The sequence below is a fragment of the Neodiprion fabricii genome, chromosome 2 (assembly GCF_021155785.1).
Source record: "Neodiprion fabricii isolate iyNeoFabr1 chromosome 2, iyNeoFabr1.1, whole genome shotgun sequence".
Classification (NCBI taxonomy): Eukaryota; Metazoa; Arthropoda; class Insecta; order Hymenoptera; family Diprionidae; genus Neodiprion; species Neodiprion fabricii.
Genome location: NC_060240.1, coordinates 30,545,150 through 30,567,746, shown reverse-complemented (window position 1 = coordinate 30,567,746; position 22,597 = coordinate 30,545,150). Strand labels below are relative to the sequence as shown.

The 22,597-nt window shown below is 37.7% G+C and overlaps 1 protein-coding gene across 14 annotated transcripts in view; it reads right to left on the bottom strand.

The window, feature by feature from the left end:
* The window catches only part of LOC124175163 (nuclear receptor coactivator 1-like), a 64,073-nt gene that overhangs the window by 14,707 nt on the left and 26,769 nt on the right, over positions 1 to 22,597 (bottom strand). For 13 of the 14 annotated variants that reach the window (XM_046555132.1, XM_046555134.1, XM_046555131.1 and 10 more), the window contains 6 exons: positions 3,507 to 3,614; positions 2,996 to 3,134; positions 1,621 to 1,737; positions 934 to 1,111; positions 450 to 811; positions 124 to 353 (listed from right to left, as the gene is read on the bottom strand). In XM_046555132.1, coding sequence (XP_046411088.1) covers positions 124 to 353; positions 450 to 811; positions 934 to 1,111; positions 1,621 to 1,737; positions 2,996 to 3,134; positions 3,507 to 3,614 — 1,134 coding nt within the window. Of the gene's footprint in view, positions 1 to 123; positions 354 to 449; positions 812 to 933; positions 1,112 to 1,620; positions 1,738 to 2,995; positions 3,135 to 3,506; positions 3,615 to 11,909; positions 12,032 to 22,597 lie in introns of those variants that run through there. The other variant, XM_046555129.1, reaches the window with a different exon arrangement.

The window sequence follows — 22,597 nt, the reverse complement described above, 5'->3', positions numbered from 1 at the left end:
CCGAAATTTTACTTAAATTGGATGACAAAGAAAAATCGAAAGAAATGAGAAATTTCGTTAGTAGAGTTACTACAGTACTATGACAAAACAAGTAATCATAACAGTTATTTCATTTCAACTTACCCAATAATAGAATGTGTTGCCATCAAGAAATCAGATTCGTGACCATTAATCACATTTGCTTTAAAGAGTCTTGACTTTGTTTGAACGTTAAGGAACTTGTCTGCTTTCACACGGAGCCGATAAATTGTACTCGTGCCTTCATGGGTGTGAAGCGTATTATCCAAATGAGCATTCAACTTATTCACATCCAGTGGATGGCACAAGTCTTGTATTTTAGTGCCAATTAGGTCCTATGTTGAAGTAACGAGTATATAAAAACCAATATAAATTAGCGTAAAAAAGATCTACTAGCTTAGGGAAAAAATGAAAAAATTCTGTTTTAATACCTTGCCTATGTACTTGGAGTATGCAGGAGACAAGCCGCTGTTGTCTATCCATATAATCCTGCCAATAGTGTCAAGTTTAACAGTGAATTGTTTAATGGAAGTTATCGGCTTTTCACTGTGGGGTATTCTCCGGGCGACGCACATCATGCATGGCCCGTCTAAAGATTCTGAGGACACGTCTCCACTTTCTAGGCGGTCTGCGTTGTTTGGGAGAAGCGCTGAACAGATTTGCATAGTTTCGTACTTTGATATTCTCTGTTGCTTCTCTTCCATAGTCTCTTCTTTATCATCGGGAGGCTTCACCAAAAAACGGCAATTAAATGTCCGATTTCTCGTCTGTGGTTGAGGCTCGCTTGTCAACCCTGTTTCAAAAAGAGACGAAACTTTTTTTATATGTATACTGAGAACAGAGATATGAAATGAATAATAATAACAACAACAACAATGGTAATATTTATTAATTGCACTGAATTCATTTTGTTACCTATTGACATCGGAAGCAAGCTTGCCATGAACGTTTTATGATCTCCGTGATGTATAATGTTATAGATATCTTTTCCAAACACGTCATCTTTTGTATAAGAAATATATTGAGATATATTATCCGTTACGTACTCGACTCTGCCCTCGGCGTTCACAACGAATAAGAATCCATCTAATGCCTGAATAAAATATGACAAAAACAAGATAATGACGATTAATAAAAGTAGTACACACAGTATCAAGAAGAAAAATGAAAATTCGCATTACTAGCTTGAACTCGTCTACAATTAGAAACTATCCTGAGAATTTCAAGTAATTGCATCACATTCTACTGATGGACAAATACTGTGTTTATAAAAATTCGTATTTTCAATGTGAGTAAGATTAACGTCACAAAGAAATATAAAAACTCGTTCAGAGCTCAATACATTGCAGCTTTATCATAACTTTGAAGGATTCAAATTTATAAAGTATGAGTACGTTTTGCTGGATTTCAGTCAATCCTAAGATTGCAAAATAATAATTCACTGTTGCAGTTTATAATTTTCGGCTCCTTTGAAAATCGAATATTTCGAAAAAATATTTGAAACCAGGTAGACTGATAACTCAACCGCGAACACACAGCCATCCTCGTAAAGATAAAATTATCATTGTGATAATAACAATAAGAAATCTGCGACAATCATACCTCAAGTAAAATAGGGCCAACTTGGTCATTAGATAATATATTAGGATTTGACGAGGAAACTTCCCCTTGCTGTACAGCATGACTATTAGAGCCTTCTTGTTGCCTTATGTGCCGGATCTGCAATAAAAAATGTATAATGATACCTGTGATAATAATAAATATAATGATGCTGGATTAAATAATCAATTAATAATTGAACAAACAAGCAAGTTCGAAATATTTATTCGGATATATTAACAATGCACACGTACGTACATACGTTCATACCGTATACGTATAAGCGTAAGGAAAACAGTGCGGTGATTTTCTGTAATACCGACAAGGGAGCAAAAAATATTAAACACGTAACTTCGGTAGCAGAAACAGTGACGTTCGGCGTTGCTCTCGCGCCATTCTATGTCCTTGCAATTGTATTTTTCACCGTCAATAGATCGCGCGGTGTGTATCGCAATGATCTAAAACGCGCGCGGCCTCGAAAAGTCGGTGACTCCTCGGAGACCGACGAAACGTTATGCGATGTAACCAGCTACGAGTCCAACACCCGGTATCATGTTTTTCACACTACGAGCGAATCGCGGCAAAAATTATATCGGCATTTGCAAATTTGTAAATACCGTTGTAAATACTACAGCATAATGAGATCATTTCAAACAACTCTAAGCTTGTCGGCAATAAATATATACGTACTATTTTTTTTCCCTTTCATTTTTTTTTTTTTTTTTTCCCCATCAAATACAGCCCCCGCAGCATCTCCGAGAGAAATCATTACTCGAGATTCGTTACATTATAGCACAAAGTTTAAAATGACAAAATTGTGACAAAAGAATTTACTCTCATATAATTAAACGTTCTTTTCATTATTTTCGATGTTATTAAATCTTCTTCCAAGGAGATATTTTTTTCCTTTTTGTTTTTCATCTGCAGCGTGTAATAATTTTCACATCCTACACAACGTTCGTACGCGAAAATTGATTTGCTGTGCCGCATGCGTAAAAGATGAAAATAAAAAAAAAGACAAAGTGAACCCAGCATATAATTCATGGCGAAGTAGAATTGCGTCTAACACCGAGTGTTATACCAATTAAATCGTAATAGAAAATAAGTTTTTTTTTTTTTTTGTTTTTTTTAACCGAAACAGAAGAAAAAACCACATCCGCACAGAGAGAGCAAGGAATCGTTGGCAAAACCGTCTACACTTTGTTCGAAATTGAGATCTGTCTTAAATATATTTAAAGAAAAAAAGAGCCTAAAGGAGAGGGAAGGGGCGGAAGGAGGAGGGAGAGAGGGGGCGGGAACCTGCGTATATGCAAGCAACTGTAGAATAGAATGATATGGCAATATTCCACCGTCAACTGCTACCGTATTTGTAATTTACCTGATCGACAGTTCTCTGGAGAATTTGACATTTATCGGTCTTGCCAGAGCTCATGTCCTGGGCGGAGATCAGCTCGGCAAGCTCGTCGATGTAGAGGTTCTCCTGGGTCCTCCGTCTCTTTTCATTAAGGCACTTGTTACTGCAACATTAAACGCCGATAATTGCCGCGTGAAATTTTAGTTATATCAATATTCATACATAAAAAGCAATTTCCAATTGTAATACATTGTTCGGGTATTGGAAAGAAACATCGAAACGAGTCGGATAGCTCGAGTCTTTTTCTTAATTTCTCGACACGCTAGCAAAACGAAGTGAAATTATTACTTGACATACTTTTTTACACTCTCAAAATAGGCGGTTAACAATTATCAAAGTTAATTCTCAAACGTACAGTGTTGACGTAGGTATCATAGATGAAATCCGGAACTTTTTTATAAAGCAGAAAAAAAAAAAAAAACACGTCTATACACGTGAATTTATACAGTGCAACGGATATGTGCAGTATACTTACAGCTGAGACTGGGGCTTGGCATCTGATTTCTTTCTTTTCTTGGTGTTATTACCATTGACTACACTCATTTTGACCCACCCCGGGTCCTGTAGATCACACGGGCCAGGCCTGGAAAAGAAACGGGATGAATTTAAAAACATAATCACAAGACAGTTGTAGACAAAATAAAATTCAGCAATGTGCATTACATCAGATAATGGATAAATTGTATTGAAGCAAACTTGGCTACGCGATACGTTGTAATTATGCATATCAATGAAGCGCAAATGACAAAGCTAATTCCAAATGGCTATTGATTTTGTCGAAAATTAATTTTTGGCTGAAGCGCATGGGCATTGTCGAGTATAGTAGTAAAGTGAAAATTTTAAATACGAACGAACAATTGAACGTGATTCATTGTGTTTAATTTGGTATATTGTGTTATAATACAAGTCATAAATAGCAGTCGGTAAATGTGAAAACTGTGGAAAAAAAAAGTATCAAGATCGTCGAGAGATTATTTCACCTAATTATTGCAATGCGTCATTGGACGATGTATCGAAATAGAGCCTACTTTTTGGCAATACTAATACCATATACGACCTGCAGGTAAAACACGATGTTAATCGTCAAGCAATTGCGAGAATGAGAGAAAGAAGCAATTGTTCTTCGCGATGTATGTTATAAATAAATGGATGCAAATTAAAAACATACGTATGTAGAAAACCGTTTTATGCATATGCATACGTATATAGGTGTAAAACAATTACAGGCGATGACTCCTCTCATCCTCCTCTCGGGAAAACAATTTCGTACCGTGAAAGTCCGCCGGCGCGTAATGACGTCGTAATAATAATACCCGCTTAGACGCACACGATACATACATACATATAATACGTATTTCAGTTAAATAAACACACGTATAACACATGTGTACACTATGCAGGAATAAGAAACTGACCCCGACACCGTATTCAACTCAACATACGGCTCGTACAGCGCCGGAGAATTGAATTAATTCAAATTAGCCGCATCCAAATACACGCGTATAAAGGTACTATAGGTATATGTACACGTATGTCGAGCTGAATCGTTTCTGAAGTTGTTTCTTCGCTGCAGTTTTCTTCAAATTTCAATTTATTCTCTCTATCTCTCGCTTTTTTTTTCCTTCCACCAACGGCCAAACGATCGCCACGAAGTACGTTATACAATCATCCATCACGTATTCCTGTATCCCATCAACTCGCGTCATATAATCAAAGATTCCGAGATTGTATCCATTTGACGCAATGTTCACCGCTGAAGTGAGCACGCGTTATTGGAAATTAGGCGAGGCGAGAGGCGTGTTCAGGGAAAGAAATGGAAAGGAGTATTGCGTAAAAGGACCCGTGCACGATGACGATGTAAAAGTGTCGAGACGACGAAAGGTCTCGACCGTCTGCTCGCACCTTATTACACCCGTTGCACCTACAACCAAAACCGAGATTAACCGACGTACAAAAAGGAAGAATTACCCATACAGCGTATCAACAGTTATAAACCGATTACGAAAGCGGTGTGTACGAGCTACATATCAGTGGAAGAAATTATTTTTTGCCAAAATTAAAAGTATTTGTCACAGCTGCTGAAACGTAGGCTTCAAGTGTCGCTGGTTTTGGTGTGCGGTGTGCAAGAAGGTCCGTACTAAGTATCTCACACCATGATCCAAAAAGAGGAAAGATAAAAGATAAAGGAATAAAATTTACTTAACGCACAATGACATTGATAAAAATTTGCCAAAAAATTCTGCCGTCTTTATCAACCTACCAGCGCAGAGCGATAGGCGGGAGTAAAAGTAGAAAATATTTGTCAGTTTGTTGTCGGTTATTTCGTTCTTTCGTTAATGTCGTATAAGCAGCATGCGGGATCCTCGGGGTTGTAATATAGGTCAGTGGGCCATGGCGATCGCATAACCAGGCGGACATGCGCGCTACACGGTGGCTCATCGTCCCGCACCCAGATATATACATATATGTACATTCGTATAGGTACATAGGTGTGTGGGTGTGCATGTGTGCGCAAATGCACCGATTCCCTTTCTCCGTGGCTCCTCAACCTCTCTCTCTCTCTCTCTCTCTCTCTCTTTCGCCCATACACATTCGCCATTCCACCGACCTTTCTCCTCCTCCTTGAAGCGCATCTTCGCAGAGTACCGCTGCACCAGCATCCGTGTATTATGCATACATAGATAGCCATAGTATTATACCTATACGGATACCGCATTCGCATAAACTGCATCGATACGCTGCTGGCAGATTCTCGCATTGTAAAAGATAGATCGAGCCCTGCGACATGACATAATTATACGGAAGAACGTACGCCCCGTTTTAGTCGCAAGGTAGAATAAGAAAAAAAAAAAAAAACAATAAATCCGCAGTCCATGTTTGTTCATCTATTTGTATACCAATGAAACTACTATTTCTGAATAAATGGCAATGAGTATAAGGACGTGAGTGTTACAGTGTCGATATTAGTGTTATGACGTCAGTTTATCAAGTACGCGTTCCAACAAATTTATATTGGACGACTCGTTTGAAAGTTTGAATGACACTAATACAACCTATGTACATATTAATTATTATATATATATAATAATATATATACATTCGAACAAAACACGGAAACTGAGATATTCTAGCGCCGCGAAACAAGGATGGATGTTTCAATAATACAATTCGTTTCGATATTAGTTATTTCCACCGACAATTCAACGAAGAACGATAATTCCTGACGATCTTACGTCCATTCTACCTTATACAATATATAATAATAATTACACATAATAATTCCGATAATTTACGCAAGTTGAATATACGTACATTATACAGTTAAGACGCATCAGTTATATATTAGGTATTCGTACGAATATACATACACACCTATCGACGTGTACGTCGAAGCATAGCTGGCAGGTTATAATTTCATACGTCTTTATAATTAAATCGCAGTAGTTGGGCAGTGGGCCAAGTTCTTTGATATGGGTAGGTACGATTACCATACGATTATAATATGTGACGATATAATATGTATATATGCAGGAATTAAGAGAGGCAAACAAAAAAAAAGACGAAGGAAAAAAAAAAAGGAAGGGGAGTTTACGCGGACGAATATATTTATTGAAGAAGAAGAAGAAGAAGAAGAAGAAAAATAAAGAAGGAAATTTGATAGAAAAAAAAAAAATAAACAAATAAATAAAAATAAAACACAACAATTATAACAGCCAAGGAATGACGGAATGGGCGGATTTGGTCCGAGGCTACGGCATGCGGCAATATAAATTCTTCAATACAGAGGCTGAATCACCACCCGCGAGAGATAACGGCAGTTTCGCACCAAGTAGGTACGTATAATAATGTACGCAGGCATTTATGCACGCACACACAAGATATCCGGATACCTCCTGCGCGGAGACACCGAGAGGAAGACACGCACACACAGAAGCATACATACTTTCCGTTTTCTTTCTGGCAGCGTCACTGTTCGTTCGTTACTCAATCGATAGGTGCCATCCGTGAACCGTACAACAATAACGCCCAAGAGCCGAAACGCACATGCAATGCGGATTGATTACCACACCTCCTCTTACTCTTGTACCGCATACATCGTGCGTTGCATATACGTACGGTATATTTATATACACACACGCACGTACATGTACGATATACCCACGTAATTTTATAGATTTCGACAGTGTCCGAACAACTTTCAAACTCATGCTAATCCTTGCAGCAATATCTTTTCTCCAAAATAATCATACAAGGAGTTAGAAAATATTTGCAAACGGTGTTTATAATAAAAATAATCTACTGTCATTTCGTATCTGTACTACATGTTATTGTACCCGTACACATAAAATTGTTTTTATCCAATCCATCTTCTCCGAAAATTGGCACATTGCAAAACGTATGTATACGTATACGTATAACTATAAACATCCGTAATAAAAATATGCATCAGCAGCAGCAGCGCGAAGAACTGAACCAAACTGCGCTGATTCTGAGTACAAGGAAAGGAAGAAAACTAGGAGAGTATACGAAGTCAGAATTGAAAAAGAAAAAAAAAAAAAAAAAAAAACAACGACCATAGTTTTGTTCTCCATTTTCAAACAGATTTCACCCATCATACGTATTACATACGAGTTTCAATCGTAGAGCTGACGCCATGGATTTACGAAGGTGAACGCGACGACGACGACGAGACGAGTGAAAGTGGCCCGGCCCCGTGTGTTGTGGCAATGAACGTGACATGCTGACCAAATTCTTTGGTAAATCATTATTATCTATCAGGCTAATCGTAAGCGGACTGGGAATAGAAGATTTTAAAAAAATAAAAAAAAAACAATATATATATCGGTATTGCGATAAAACAAATTCTCTGCCCAATATACGCGTCAGCTGAAAAACGAATATATATAGGATATTTTTCTTTTCTTCGTTACGTTGTACATGTGATAATTTCATTACATGTTCAACATGCCTGTACACATTTTATAATACGGTATATTATTGAATGTAATGCGGTTTACATATTATTGTATTATAGTAAATTCCCTCTTTCTTTCTCTCTCTCTCTCTCTCTCTCTCATTCTCTGTCTCTCCTATCATCACTATATTCAATATTGTACGTTATACACCTACAATCTGACCGTGCTTCGCGTTGATATCAGTTCGACACGGTCTGATTGCGCAGCTTATCTGCAGTCAACTGTACGTACAACTTTTGCAATGATAAAGAAATGACAAAGGATGAAAGAAAAAATTTATGTACCCTTCACATGCGAACCAATGTACGATAGTTGACGCATTTTTCGACGTATACCCTTTTACAATAAGACGTATTATATACCTATCCATCTATACCATAGCCGGTGTGTTACGTAAATAATATCATGTATATACGCGAAATAAATAATCAACGATATTATTGTACGTTGTGTATAAAAAAAAAAAAAAAAATAAGAAATCTACGTTGGAAATCGTGGTAATTAACTAATTATAGAGTGTTTCGAAATATAATTACGACGTCGGGTATATTTATATGTGTTACATGTATTATATAAAGTTTAACTATGTGGAGAAAAAAAGAATTGCGGCGGATGGAATTAGAGGGAGTATGAGAGCAAAAAAGGAACGGACGGAATGAAAAAAAAACAAAACAAAAAAAGATGCCTCAAAACGAGGAAAACATTAATGATTATCGTAAATCTTATACGCAGGTACTTATACATATTACGACGATCGGCAATGGATTATCTAACAGCCGTGTCTCTATACAATACGCGTAAAATATACCTTCTACACGTACTACGTGTTCTGGAAGCAACCTTCGGATGTGAAATGAATTAAAAAAAACGAGACTATAGGACGATATTTCATTACATATAGCGTAAATAATACTCAGAATGAGAATAATTACAATGAGTTCGACAAAAGAGAATACACAAAGAGAAAATAATTAATCATTAGTAGCAAGATATTTAGGTGATATTTGTTTACTTCAAAGACGGAATGAGAATAATGAGAGAAATTCGCAAGAAGATGATAAAAAATATTCTGCCCGAAATTTTCTATACTATTATACATTCTGCTCAGATTTTATTTAAACAAGCCGTCTCGCGCCATGGAATCCTTCAATTAACACGTAGCCACTTATTTATCATTATTCGCAATGAGTAATTTTTCACATGGCAGTATGAATAAGGTGCCGTCCTCGTCGTCGTTGTACGAACGATACAGATAAAGCTACATAATGTGAAGTACAAGCTTATAAATAAAATTAAAAGTACATAATACAAAGTAAGGCAATAATAAAAGGTAAAGGCATATATATATATATATATATATATATATATATATATATATACACATATATATATATATATATTAAATACGCGAAAACGAAAACAGCCAAAGGAAAGTAAGACGGTATAACAAAGAGCGCGGTGGCTTGTCTACAGCTGGGATGGGAGATTTTTTTATAGAACTCAACGTTTTATTAGATGTACATATTGCAAAATGCGAATCTTCTCTCAATAGTCACCGCAGCAGGCATCCGGATCGTGCGAGTTGTTGGTAATCCGGCGCGGAAATGGAGCAATAAAAATTATTTGCCTGCCCCAGATGCCGCAAATGCGTATGTGCGACACACGCGACGTATCACAAGATGCGGTAGATTTTATTTTTTCATACATTTTAGAAAACCGGAGACAAGTTCTTGGCGAGTAATTTCTCCCGCCTACGTAACACATGCATATATGATCATCGAAGGAAGAAATAAACAAACAAGCAAATCTTGGGACGACGAATTGCTAAGATGAAAATTGCGGTAAATTTGAGTAATCAAATTTCAATTTCCGGCGACGCAACGGGGAGACGCAATTACAATCAAGGGGAAATTTCGTAACTCTGTGCAAAATATTACACGGTGTGACAAACGAACGAGATTCACGATGATAGCGGAAAGTTGTTGTCGTTGCTCTTGCTACTCCTGTTTCTGTATTTTACTTTCATTTCTCAATCTCTCAGCGGCGTGTACACATTTTGGGGTAATTTCAAAGAATATACGTAATACGCGATGATTAGATGATATTGAAGAATTTGGAACAAAGTAAGCGGAAAGAAAGATAGAAAAAAAGAGAGAACGGAAACGACACACTTTGTATCGGACGAGTATAATTCACGACGCATCGCCGTTTTTCCAATGTATCTTACACAAGCGAGGCAAAACGCTAAACAGAATTCAATGTTAGTTGGAAATCAGCAGCCGTGACCTCCCGTCGTCATCGTGATTCAGGAGGATCGAGTAAAGTGCGAGCAATGCTAACCAGCCAGCCACCACATGTCGGAGATTTGCAACAATCATGTTGCAAAAATTCAAAGTTTCGTGTAGCCAGCGGGTTTGCGCTGTTCCCAGAAAACTTGCCCGAGAAATTTTTAACAATTATTGTATACGCATGCATACGCACACACGCACACTCAACGACAAGGTACGAAGTATAAGCACTCCGTAAGAAGCACCATTTCCGCACGTGTTTCATTTTATTTTTTTTTCCATTCTACTACACGTATAAAAACGACGACGAGGTTGTTTCTTCTTTCCGGTACACATGCTAAAACGAATATAACGATTTGCAGAACTGCATACAGTTCTGTACGGTTCTTCCACGTGGTGAACACTTTTCGCCAGTTGACAAAGAGAAATAAAAAACCGATAGAGAAAAATAAAGCATATGAAAAAAAAGGGACGAACTGTGTGAGAAAGAGAGAGAGGGGAGGGGGGGGGGGGGGGGGAGAAAGGAAGAGATTACTGGATATCATCCGGAAAGCGTGTCGCAGCCTGCGATCTTGTGTCGGTACTTCGTTTGTTACACTCGTGAATTAACGTTACGAAACGAAGAGAGGTGGGTAGTCGGATCCTACATAATATGCCAACACACACGCACAGCGTGCACGAGTAAAACCTGATATTTCCTTTGAACCTTATAACGAAGAACGAGGCTGCCAATAAATACAAGGTAGACCGGTGCTGCGTCGCCATGACGACGAAAGGCGTCCCCGGTAAGCGGCGCTACCACGATGACGTAACATCCCCATCTCTCTCTCTCTCTCTTCCCTTATGACGCCACAAATGTCGCAAAAATTTTCCACAAATCTAAAAGCTTTCCCAGCCTGCTTGTCCGATAAAAAACCAAAATCGATTACGGAAGCGCAATAACGGGTTGGGGGAGGTGGTGGGGGGGGGGGGGGGTCCAAAAAAGAAATCGTACAAGTTGCAACAACGATTTGAGAATGAAACAAAAAGTGATTTTCGATACAAAATGCAGGCACGAAGAAACGAAGAAACGATCAATTCGCGCCGCGGTTCTCGTCGGCGAAACAAGAAAACATATTTATCATCGGAGAATCTTGCGAGTGCTACGACCTCCGCGACTCGTTCAAGGCTTGACCTTGGACATCATAAAAGAACGATTCATCGGTTGAATATCGGATATATTTCGCAAATCGAGCGGAGCCCAGCTGTTGTCACGTCGATGCATGGTTAAATGTTGCATTATAATACCTACCCGCCGCGTTATACGGGTGTGAGAATTTTTCTCTCGGGATACAGCGTCGTACACACAGTTATAATATACAAGTATAATGGGCGTGTTATGTATAAAATAAGAGAAAACGAACCGCTACCGCGCGCTGATCTCGCAAAGATCCGCAAAATTGCTCGCCGCTGTTGGCAACGGTGGTGGTGGTAGATTCGCCGATCTGCAACGGCGGCCGCGAGTTCGTTTCGCCGTCGCTCGCCGGGGACTTCGTAATCGCGTTATTGATATACACACACCTACTGCGTCACGCGGCGCGATATCCTCTCTCTCCTCTCCTTACCGATCCTTACCTACTGCTACCTCTTCGTGTCCGTCGACGCCGGCAGTTTTCCCGTCTCTTTTCTCACCATCGTTCCTCTCCTCCTTCTCTATCCCGGTTTATTTATCATCTCTTTAGCTTCTCGCTCCCACCGCCCCTCTCTCCCCCTCTCCCGCTCATTCTCTTCTTCTCTCTCAATACGAACCGACACGATATAAAGAAAGTGCAACGGACGCAAACGCCTTGACGAGAGTCGGTCGTGCGCCTGCGTCCGTCCGACAGTCCGACAGTCCGTCATCATCATCCACCGTATGTCGTCCGCCATGATCAACGGTATTGCAAGTAAACACCCACACGCTTACGCACGCGAAAATTTTCAACATCAGAGGCAGAGCAAACATGAAGCGCCGTTACACGCAAACGCGATAATTAACTATTGCCCCGAATTCAAAGGTGCCCAAAAATCGGTCCCTCTCTACCTTCCATTTTCATTCCCTGTACAGAACAAAAATCACGCTCTTCCCTCCACGATAATAATAGCTACATCACTGCTGGTGACAACGATCGAGAATTCAAACAATCGTACCTCTTTATTATACACTTAGCTCGGTTGTGTAACCTACACTGTATATAATTCGCAGAAATGATTTGCACTGTTACGTATATTATACGTATAGTATATGTGCGTACGCATGTGTGTAAAAGAACTACGGTAGGAAAGCGATCTTTTTTTTTTGTTTTTCCTCCAATATAATTGTAATTTCCTATCGGTTCGCAAAGAAGAGACAGTGACGAGGACGAGAGATTAAGGGGGTGCCCTGGTCGATTTCGACGTGACGTGAAGTAAAAAAGGGCTCAACAGCCCCATTCTGTACACAATTCTGAACAAAAATACTGAAATACGTTTACACTTGACGTAGAAATAAAGAAATGGAACGGATTTTACGAAATCGCAATGGTAGGTTTCGTAGAGTCCACACCATTTCTTTATTTCCGCGTCAAATGAAAATAAGTTCAAGTGTTTTTGTTCAGAATTGCGTATAGAGTGTAGACCAGGACACTCCCTGAACGAAAGGCAAAACGTACTATAACGGAACGTCGTTATATACATACATATACGTGCTTGATTATAACTGTTGATTTTGTTTCAAATATGAGCAACCGACCGTCATTGACGTTATTATTGTTGTTGCATGAAACTAAAAGCAGTATAAGAATTATAAGAAATTTTCATTCCATTTACCAGAAATTCAAAATCCTTATAGATTGTACGATGAAGATATTAAACCTGAACGAGACGTAAAGATGAAAATAAGAATTAATTGTCACATTCAACAAGCTATATATAAAACAAGAATTATTTTGTACGCAATTATTTGTTGAAGCCATGATATTAATAATTTGACTAATTAATCCGTTAGTAATTCGTTCCAGGAAGATTTCTTTCGACTGGCCGATTGTTAGCGACACATAACATCTCACGCTTATGAATATTGACGACACAAATATTTCCAGCAAAACAAAAAAATTGCAAATACCAAGAGAGAGAAAGAGAAAACGAGAAAATAGGATGACCGCGTAAACGTGTATCTGTATGTGAGAAAGTAAAATTATTTTTAAAAATAAATTAAAAACGGAATCGTAAAACTGTCTTAATAAACGGCGATGCCGTCAGTTCTATATTATTATGTCTTTGGCGCACAAATTATAACTGATATATGTATATAACGAATTTTCTGATAACCACATTGACCCGTTCGACACGAGATGCGACAATTAAAATTCGTTATACAACCGAGTCGTTGCTGCAGCCACGATGCTCTGATACTACGGTACGAATGAGTGAGTATTTCACATGTTAAAGTATGGGATTCGGGTCCCCGCTAGAGGCTATCTATATTCTATGCTTCACAAATATCTATATAAAACGCGCCAGAGGAAGACAGTGATTGATAAATTACGACTTCTGACTGGTACTTAAATGCTATGATGCATATATGTGCGGTTTAGGTGGAAGATCAGACGATTCGTTGGAAAAAATTTTGCAAACAACGATTTTGCATATAATAACCAGCAAACAGTTGTAAATGTGCGCAGGTAATAACTAATTTTATAATTCGTGAAAAATCCTTAAGTATTGACATACACAGTATAATATAATACCCACATATAATATAAATGTCATTTTTTTTTTTTTTTTTTTCCCAATATTACTCAGATAATCGAGAAAACGTGCATCTCATCACTACGGATTTTTTTACACAAGCAATTCACGACTTTGTCTGGTTGTGTTCGCACAGGTATGCGTATTATACCTATAATCAACGATTGCATAAACCGTGTAACATATGTAATTGTAATTCACTTACAGCAAGCACAGCAGTTGACGTGGCGAAAATTTTGCTGCATCGAATAAAAGGAAAAGATTTTCTTTTTATATACCCGCGGCATCTAATTCCTTACAGCACACGACTCGAAACCGCGTCTCGAAAGAAAAGAGAACAAGAACAACATGTACAGCATTATGCGAACTGCTGCAGAGAACGACGCACAAAATGACACGAGGATGATGATGATGATGATGATGGTTACTAGTTACACGTATGCGTATACCAGCTGAACTAACTAACGTACAATCTTCACATCTGCAGAAATATACAAGCAGACCTTCGAAAAGCGAGCAACTGCAGATAACGCCGAGTATGACATATGCGTATACATGTATGCATATATATACAGACATACATGCATACATACACGCGCAAACAACCGAGTGTGAGGGAATTAGAAATTCATGGTTATTTTTATATTTTTATAACCTAATTCTTATTTTAACACAGCAGGTTTAAGGTAAATACAATGTCCTAGGTCTGCGCGTTCGCTTATTCAAAAGCCAATTGGTCGGATTGATCCATCTTTCTTTTTACACCAGTGTGTCGGTTTTCACATTATACTGCAACTTTGCATGAATATTTATTCTTTCCCCCTATTTCAATGGCAGTGAAAAATAGTTGAATGGAAATTATTGCGTTTCAACTAACCGTGACCATAAAATCCATCGATTATTAAAAATACTTCTTTTTTGCAACATTTTCGCTTTTCAATATAACGGAGGAGAAAAAAAACGTGTATAATATTAGCGAAAGAAAGTTGGAAAGCCCGATCAGATGTTATCGCCTAATTAGATGATGACCTATGGGTTCTAATTAAATGTGACAACATAGAATTATGGTAGCAATTTGTTGATGAAAAAAAAAAAAAAAAAACAATGACATTTATGTACAACATTTGTCTGTTGGCATGACGTAAAGAAATATTGAGAAATATATTAAACAAGGATGTATAATTTGAGTAATCAATGAACGCAGAAATTAGGTGCTCTTTCGGTGTTAATTAAGTTAATTTGGGTTACTCGACAGTTTTTCGCTCGAAAATTATTCCTGCCCCAATTCTGCGTCCGTGCGTTTTCCGTGAACTTGATATACCTTACTTGAAGAAGAATTGAGATTCATTTAGAATTTTTCACTCCAACTCAAAAGCCTGCAGGAAAGGAAAGATAAGAAAACTTAAAAAGTACGTACAAGTCCGAGTGTTTCAAACAATTAATCTCATCTTTATCTCATTACCGGTCAAAAACGCTTTTTCACAAAGAAAAAAAAAAAAAACATAGCCACATATATTGCAAATTAATCACTTAATTCCAAGAATTTTCAAAATTGTTTTAAATTGTTCGCCAAAATCGAAAAATAAAACGAGGCACCAATGTACCTGCATATTATAATCGAATCTTTGTTTTTCAACGTCAGGCACGACAGTTTTCAATTTGGTACCTATAACAACTACCCAAAAAGCACTAAATTCCTGTCTTGATATTGATATCCGAAATATTGTGTTATTCCGATAATTATTGCAAACGAAAAAATTTCGACTAGGATACGCGATAATTGGTGACCAAAGATCATCTAATGACGCTCTATCTCGTGGTTGCTTATCCTTTTTTTTCTAATCCCTTTTGCATGCTTCGCTATAATATTATCCACATCGGAGAAAAAAAAAACCTAATAAATACATTAAAAAAACTGATTACAACTAAACTGAAACACTTATTGGCTATGTAGAATATAAAAAACATACATCTCAAATATCTCTGTCAAAGTGCAGAATATAAAATTTCATATTACCGCGACTAAATAAATCAAATTATAATAAATTGCCGGAGTAACAGACGTTCGGTATGTTACTTGTACAATAATATCGCAAGGACTGACCTTGTCAAAATGTTCGCGTAGATATGTAATTCCGAAGTTGTAACGATTGCCAAGGCCTGGGAGCATCGTCATCTCTTTACCACTCTCGGTATTCGCCCGGTAATCATAAAACATATATACCGCCGATCCATCGCGAAAGGCAACCGGCAGTAAAGCGACGACGACAAAGTAGGCACCATAATACACCTACGACAACAACGCGAAGGACAGGCCTTCTCCTACTATTCCTATCTCTATTTTTCACGGGCAAAACTAACGTCATTCGAAGCTAATCATAGTCGGTATATCGCAACCTCCGGAAACTATGGCGAGACTGATAAGCAGCTAGCGAGATTTCACGGCAATATATACGTATATACGTGTGTGTGTATATATATATGTATATATATATATATACATACAATTTACATACGTGTTACGACATGCGCATTCAAGCATTCAAACGCACCCTTTCTAACAGAGAGACATGTGTAACATGAAACGTGTACGCTTCTCGTCCACATTAATTCTTGCGGTTCGCAACGACGAAACAAAAGAGATTAGAATTTGATAACAGAATGTGATGCATAAGTCGGTTGTAGTGAAGTATATGTAAGGTAATGAATTGAGGCGGCATTACGATATGTGTGCAATAATGCGGTTCCACATCGCCGCCGGAAGTTGGACTCGTTCTTGTACGTAATTAAATGAGAAATAATGAATGAAAGAAAAATTTGAGGGTATAAAAGAATAAACAAAAATTTACACAAGGACGACGATGACTATCGTCGCGAGATTAGGGAACTCTATGCGCCGGAGTGAAAAATGTTTCGATACAACGGCACGAACGTGTGTATCTGTAACAACGGTTTAATCAAATATTTATATTCCTTAAAGGAAATATTAATTTAGTCACGTCCAAATTATCTCGTCTTCCCCCCCTCCTCATATCCCGAAATGACAAGTCAGGCTCAACTTGATCCTAGTGATAATTGTTCGTCAAACAAACGTTGTACGCGTACGCTATTTATTTTGTCACAAAAGACAAGCGATCTCTTCCGTTTCTTTCTTTCTTCTTTTTTTTTTTTGGTTTTGGTATCGTTCAAACGGGGAGAAAGGTTTTCACCATCTGAAAAATATTACTTTGTGCTTAAAATAGATTAGATGATAAAAAGAATTTCAATACAATTAAAATCGAATGAACCGGGATTGTGATATAATGTGAAATATTTTACAAAGATTATTATACCCTCGAAATTATCTAATGACAATTATCATTAGCAAACGATCCGTTATCCATAATAATACTTACATAACTAAGCCTCAAACATTTGAAAAATATAGAAGGAAATGATCACAAAAGTGGAGCGGAGGAAAAGACTTGCATTTTCTTTAAAATCACAACTACAACTTGACCTATAAAATAGTCAGTCCCCGGTATAAGTGTTAATGAAATACATACATTATTTATCTAATTCGATGAGGGGAGATTCGGTTAGTTTCAGAGGTTTCTATTACAGTTTATACAAATTAGGTATATATCTTTGTACACGGCGGATCGGATTGACGAAGAAATACGTTCGTATCTACAATACGGTGTGTGTGTGAGTGTGTGAAACGCGAGCAGGTGCGGCGAGTGAGTAGTGGAATAGTTAGGTATGCCGAGAATCGAGTGTATAGCCTTTGAAACGAGACTCTGTGCGGTTTTCGCGGTAACAAGTGACAGTCGTATATCACTTGGCTTAGATCACCGTCCCAAAATGGCGTCTCTCCCGAGGCCCCGACGACGATCGGTGAAATCGTCATCACCTCTGACGTGTTGGATTAAATATCTCGATACGTATAATTCTGCAAGCGGCGAAAGAATCAAAAGTGAAAAACGATAAAAGGAAAGAAACCGAGAGAGGGGAAAAAAATTTAAATAAATAACGTTGGAAAAAAAAGAAACTCCCTCGCACCGATGAAACATATTAAAATAACCATAGCTGTATGATATCTCGTGTAATTGTAATCGAATTCTGAAACTTTGTCTCGAACGAGGAAGTAAAAAGGTAATTAAGAAAAAAAAAAATAAATAAATAAAAAACACGCGAAGACGGGAGCGAAAAAATTTCACAATAAATATATACATATATATATTATAAAACGTATTTTATTCCACCGGTTGTTCTTCTACGATGTTGCTGCCGCCGCAGCCGCCGCCGCCGCACAATTCAGCCATCTTGGATAAAAATCAGCGAGCCGCGAAAGAACTGGAAGGTTACGTTGATATCTTCCGTTTTACAAGCGATCTGCAAACGATGAGGATGTATGTGACATGTACCTTATACACCGGCTGCAATACTACCGTAACTGCATGATGGAACAGTTTTTATTTTAGACACCTTGAACTTCGAATTGGGGAATATACGCGATAATTATTAAGGTCATCGTAACGTTGGAATTTTTCACCACAAAACTTTACCTAAATGTTTTAAGAATATTTTTATAATTTACCGAAAGAAAATATTTTGCAAATTTATCATTATTAGTGTTGTTATTATTATTATTTTCTATTTTTTGCCACACAACGCGTGAACTCTCCGCTATTCAGTGTTAATAAATAGAAGAGTATATAAATAGCAATCGATGATACATTTATAATCACCATCATAATTGGGTCGTCCTCGATTTATTTGTCTGTCAGCTATCACTGGTAAAAATATCTTTGAATTTATGAAAATTGTCTGTAAGCAGCGAGGTAATATTGATTTTATGAATATATATTTCGAGTGTATGAGATGACGTCGTAAGGTTTCGAAATAACTGCGCGTCACTAATGTATTATACATACTTGTAATTTTCGTTAAATTTTTTCCCCAGAAACGACTATCGTTGCAAATACGTATTTTCTTTTCCAAACTACTCTACCAACGTCACACATTTTAAAAAATAAGGTTAAAAAAGCTAAAAAAAAAAAAAAATAAAATAGATAAAAAAAAGATTCTTTTTGCTGACTCAATTATTATTAGCTATGCGCACTTCCCTGCAAATATACCTACCATATATACGTATGAACATTATACACGTGTATGCCTGTTGTACATATACATATAATTCCTCCACTTATTTCTATTTTTAATATTTGTCTATTTCGTTTCCGTTCTTTTTTTTTTTTTTTCCTTTTCTTTATTTTATCTTTCTTGCGTTTCGTTTCGCTGTGTTTTACTTTTGTGTACAACATCCGCATCAAAATAATTTCATTCATCGCGAACACGTTGTTATTTCTCCTGAAAATACGCGCCCCGTTACACATGCATAATATGAAAACCTAACACATACGTCAGCATACATGTCGAATTTACATAGGAATTTTCGGAACATTCTATAATATGGTTATATACAAGATCATAGAATAAGATGAAAGAAATTGAATAAAAACGGAGAATGATAGATACGTATGTGAGGCATTCCATGGCATACGTAATATAAACACATACATACACATATCTACACCAACCCACCCTTCACAAATGATGAAAAATCTTTTCACCCCCAACCTGCACACACACACACACGCACATTATGCATACCTATACCTAAATTCAACTACACGACAGATCCTAGGTTTATAATTGTATACTGTATACACCTGATACATACACGAAAACATGTGCATTCATATCGATACCTGTGACGCATCGGGGAGACGATAAGTAAATGTTGATTTAGTGTTACAAAAAAAAAAAAAAAAAAAAAAAAAATTAATAATTTAAGACAGTGAAAGAAAATGACGTTTATTTTCCCGAAAAGGATCGTCGTATGGTTTGGTGTGACCGTCGAATACCTACATCCGCGGTAGGCAAGAGTGAGTCGAGGAACAGGCGGACGGACGGACGGACGAATGGTTTGGTGGGTGGGCTTACGGCAGACGAACAGACAGACGGACGGATGGACGAACGAACGAACGAACGAACGGACGGACGGACCTGACCTGCCCCAAAATCAAGTTGGCCTGCGTGCGTACAAACTTGTGGATTGGCCGCGGCAGCGGCGGCGGCGGCGGTTAGCTGACGGTGAGACCTCGACGTCGAGCCTCGTACCTCTGCAAACACCAACCACCGTCGTTTCGTCGTCGCGACGCCGCGCGTCGCCCCGATTTCCCGCCGTACCGCATTTGCTCAACTTGATATTACGACGATGACGATGATCAGAATCTACGCTGTCTACGATCACCAATCTCCGTCTAATTGTACGAGAACGAACGAAACGGGAATATAAGAGAAAAAAGCGATTACACCTGCTTCGGGAATATTTTTGTTTTTAAAAGATCATTGAACGCGTCTTCGCGTGGTATCGTTATTATTTTTTGTTTCTTTCAGTCTTTTCTTTCCTTATTTTTTTTTATTTTTAATTTTTTTCTTTCGTATCGTTTAACTTTTTTTTATTTCATCTCCATTCGCCTTGCGCGACTTTTATTTTGCCCCTTGCCGCGGCTTGCGTATCAGGAACGATAGCCCCGGTCGTTTCGGTCTCTTCTCAACACAATACATACATACGTGCATACATACGTAAACACACGCATATACGTGGGTGAGCGAGCGCGCGATTTACTCCTCATTGTCAGTTATTTTTGTAACACGTGTGCGTATAATCATCAGAGGTATAAGGTAAATGTCGAGACCTGTGACACACGCCGGCGGCGCGTCGCTTGATATGCATACGAGTGTAGACGCACACACGTACTATACTGCGCATACAATGTGTTGCTTTTTCGATTTGTTTATTTGTTTATTTTTTTTTCAAACTTCCGAGATACTTTTCAGATTATTATTATCACTAACAACAACAACAACAACAACAAAAACAACAACACCAATAACAATATACACATATGTGATACAAGGGTGAGTCGTTGAGCAATGTATAACTTATTGTTAACCGTGAAAAAGGAATATTCATATTTTTGCAGAACGGAATACGATGACGATTGGTCATTTTCTACCATTTACTTGGATGACGAAAACGATTTTTGATAACTTTGCGTGAATTCAGTGAGGAAGGGAAAAAAAATCGTACGCACGCGTTCTTTCTCGTTATTTAAATGGATTTGTATAAAATGTGAAAGAATTAAATCGATCCGGCAGCGCTTGTATGCCGAGAAATATGAGCTGCCTGGTGTAAAATACTACAGAATCTGATGTAACGGTTTTCTCCGCTGCCGCGATACTCTCTAAAAATGTACAGCTGATTGCCGAGAATTTTTTTATTCTTGGAGACTCGAGAAATTTAGAGAAAACTTTAGGAGACTTTGATATGATTTGCTGCCCCATTTTAAACCCGTCTAAGAATCTGACGATCATTCGATCGTATCTGGATACCTTCGATTTCATGGCTATTGCATGTTTGAAGGCTTCATCGACTTTGGGAATTGACCGATTTTATCATGCGACCAGGATAAACGTCGTATCGCGTCGAACGCACGCTAATGCAGGCTAACAAGTCGTCTCGCTGCACTTCGATGCCTCATAAATCACTTTCGGTCATTATCGCGTCATTATCGCAAGAAATATTATTGATTTCTTTTGTTTTTTTTCCCCTCCAAACGCCTGTTGAAACGAATTGGTGAAATTTCGTGTGAAGCATGGCACACGTTTAGATGCGTCAAGAATTTGAGAATTTATGAACACGCTAATTATTTTTTCATTTCTTTTTTATTGTTAACAATGCACACGTATGTTTCGCATAGTCGTGAAAAAGAAAAAGCGTACTCGCGGATTGTAACGGAAATTCCTAAGTTTTACAACTTTATTTACGAATGAATTTCCTGCACGACGAAGCAGCAAGATATTTTTTCAATGATTCATCATCGATCTTTTCTCTTTAAAAATGATCCTCCGTTTGCAACGGTATTATAAGCAAGGTTGTTATTACACAAAGTTTCACTTTCAAAATGGTCAAGCATTTTCGTTCTTTTCTTATTGTGTCTTTCATGTAGGTAGATTTCTTTTACTATACAGTACAGATACGAGGAAAGAATAAATTTTACCACGCTTCGAATGAAAACTATGTTAATCCCTGCAGAAGAGACGATTAAAAAAAAAAAAAAAAAAAAAAAAAAACCACTGAGATGACTATTTCCTATGTCGCGAATAATTCACTTGGAATGTGAAAAATTCAAATTTTTCGCTCAAATCGTATACATAATTACGTGGGACTAAAATTTGATAGTGTTAAAATGGCATCGATTCGATTCCACATTTTTAATGATATTTCGTACTACTTTCCACCATTTTTCACATATGCAAATTTTTTCGTTACCCATCGACAAATCCAAGTCAAATATAAATATTTATAAATATTAAAACAAATCGAGAAGCGCGGGACGTTAAATGTCTCTTGAAATTAACAAAGAGAGAAAAATGAAGATCGACGAGTTGGAATTATAGTATGTATATAAAATAGCTAACGAAAGAGAAATTTCTGCATAAAA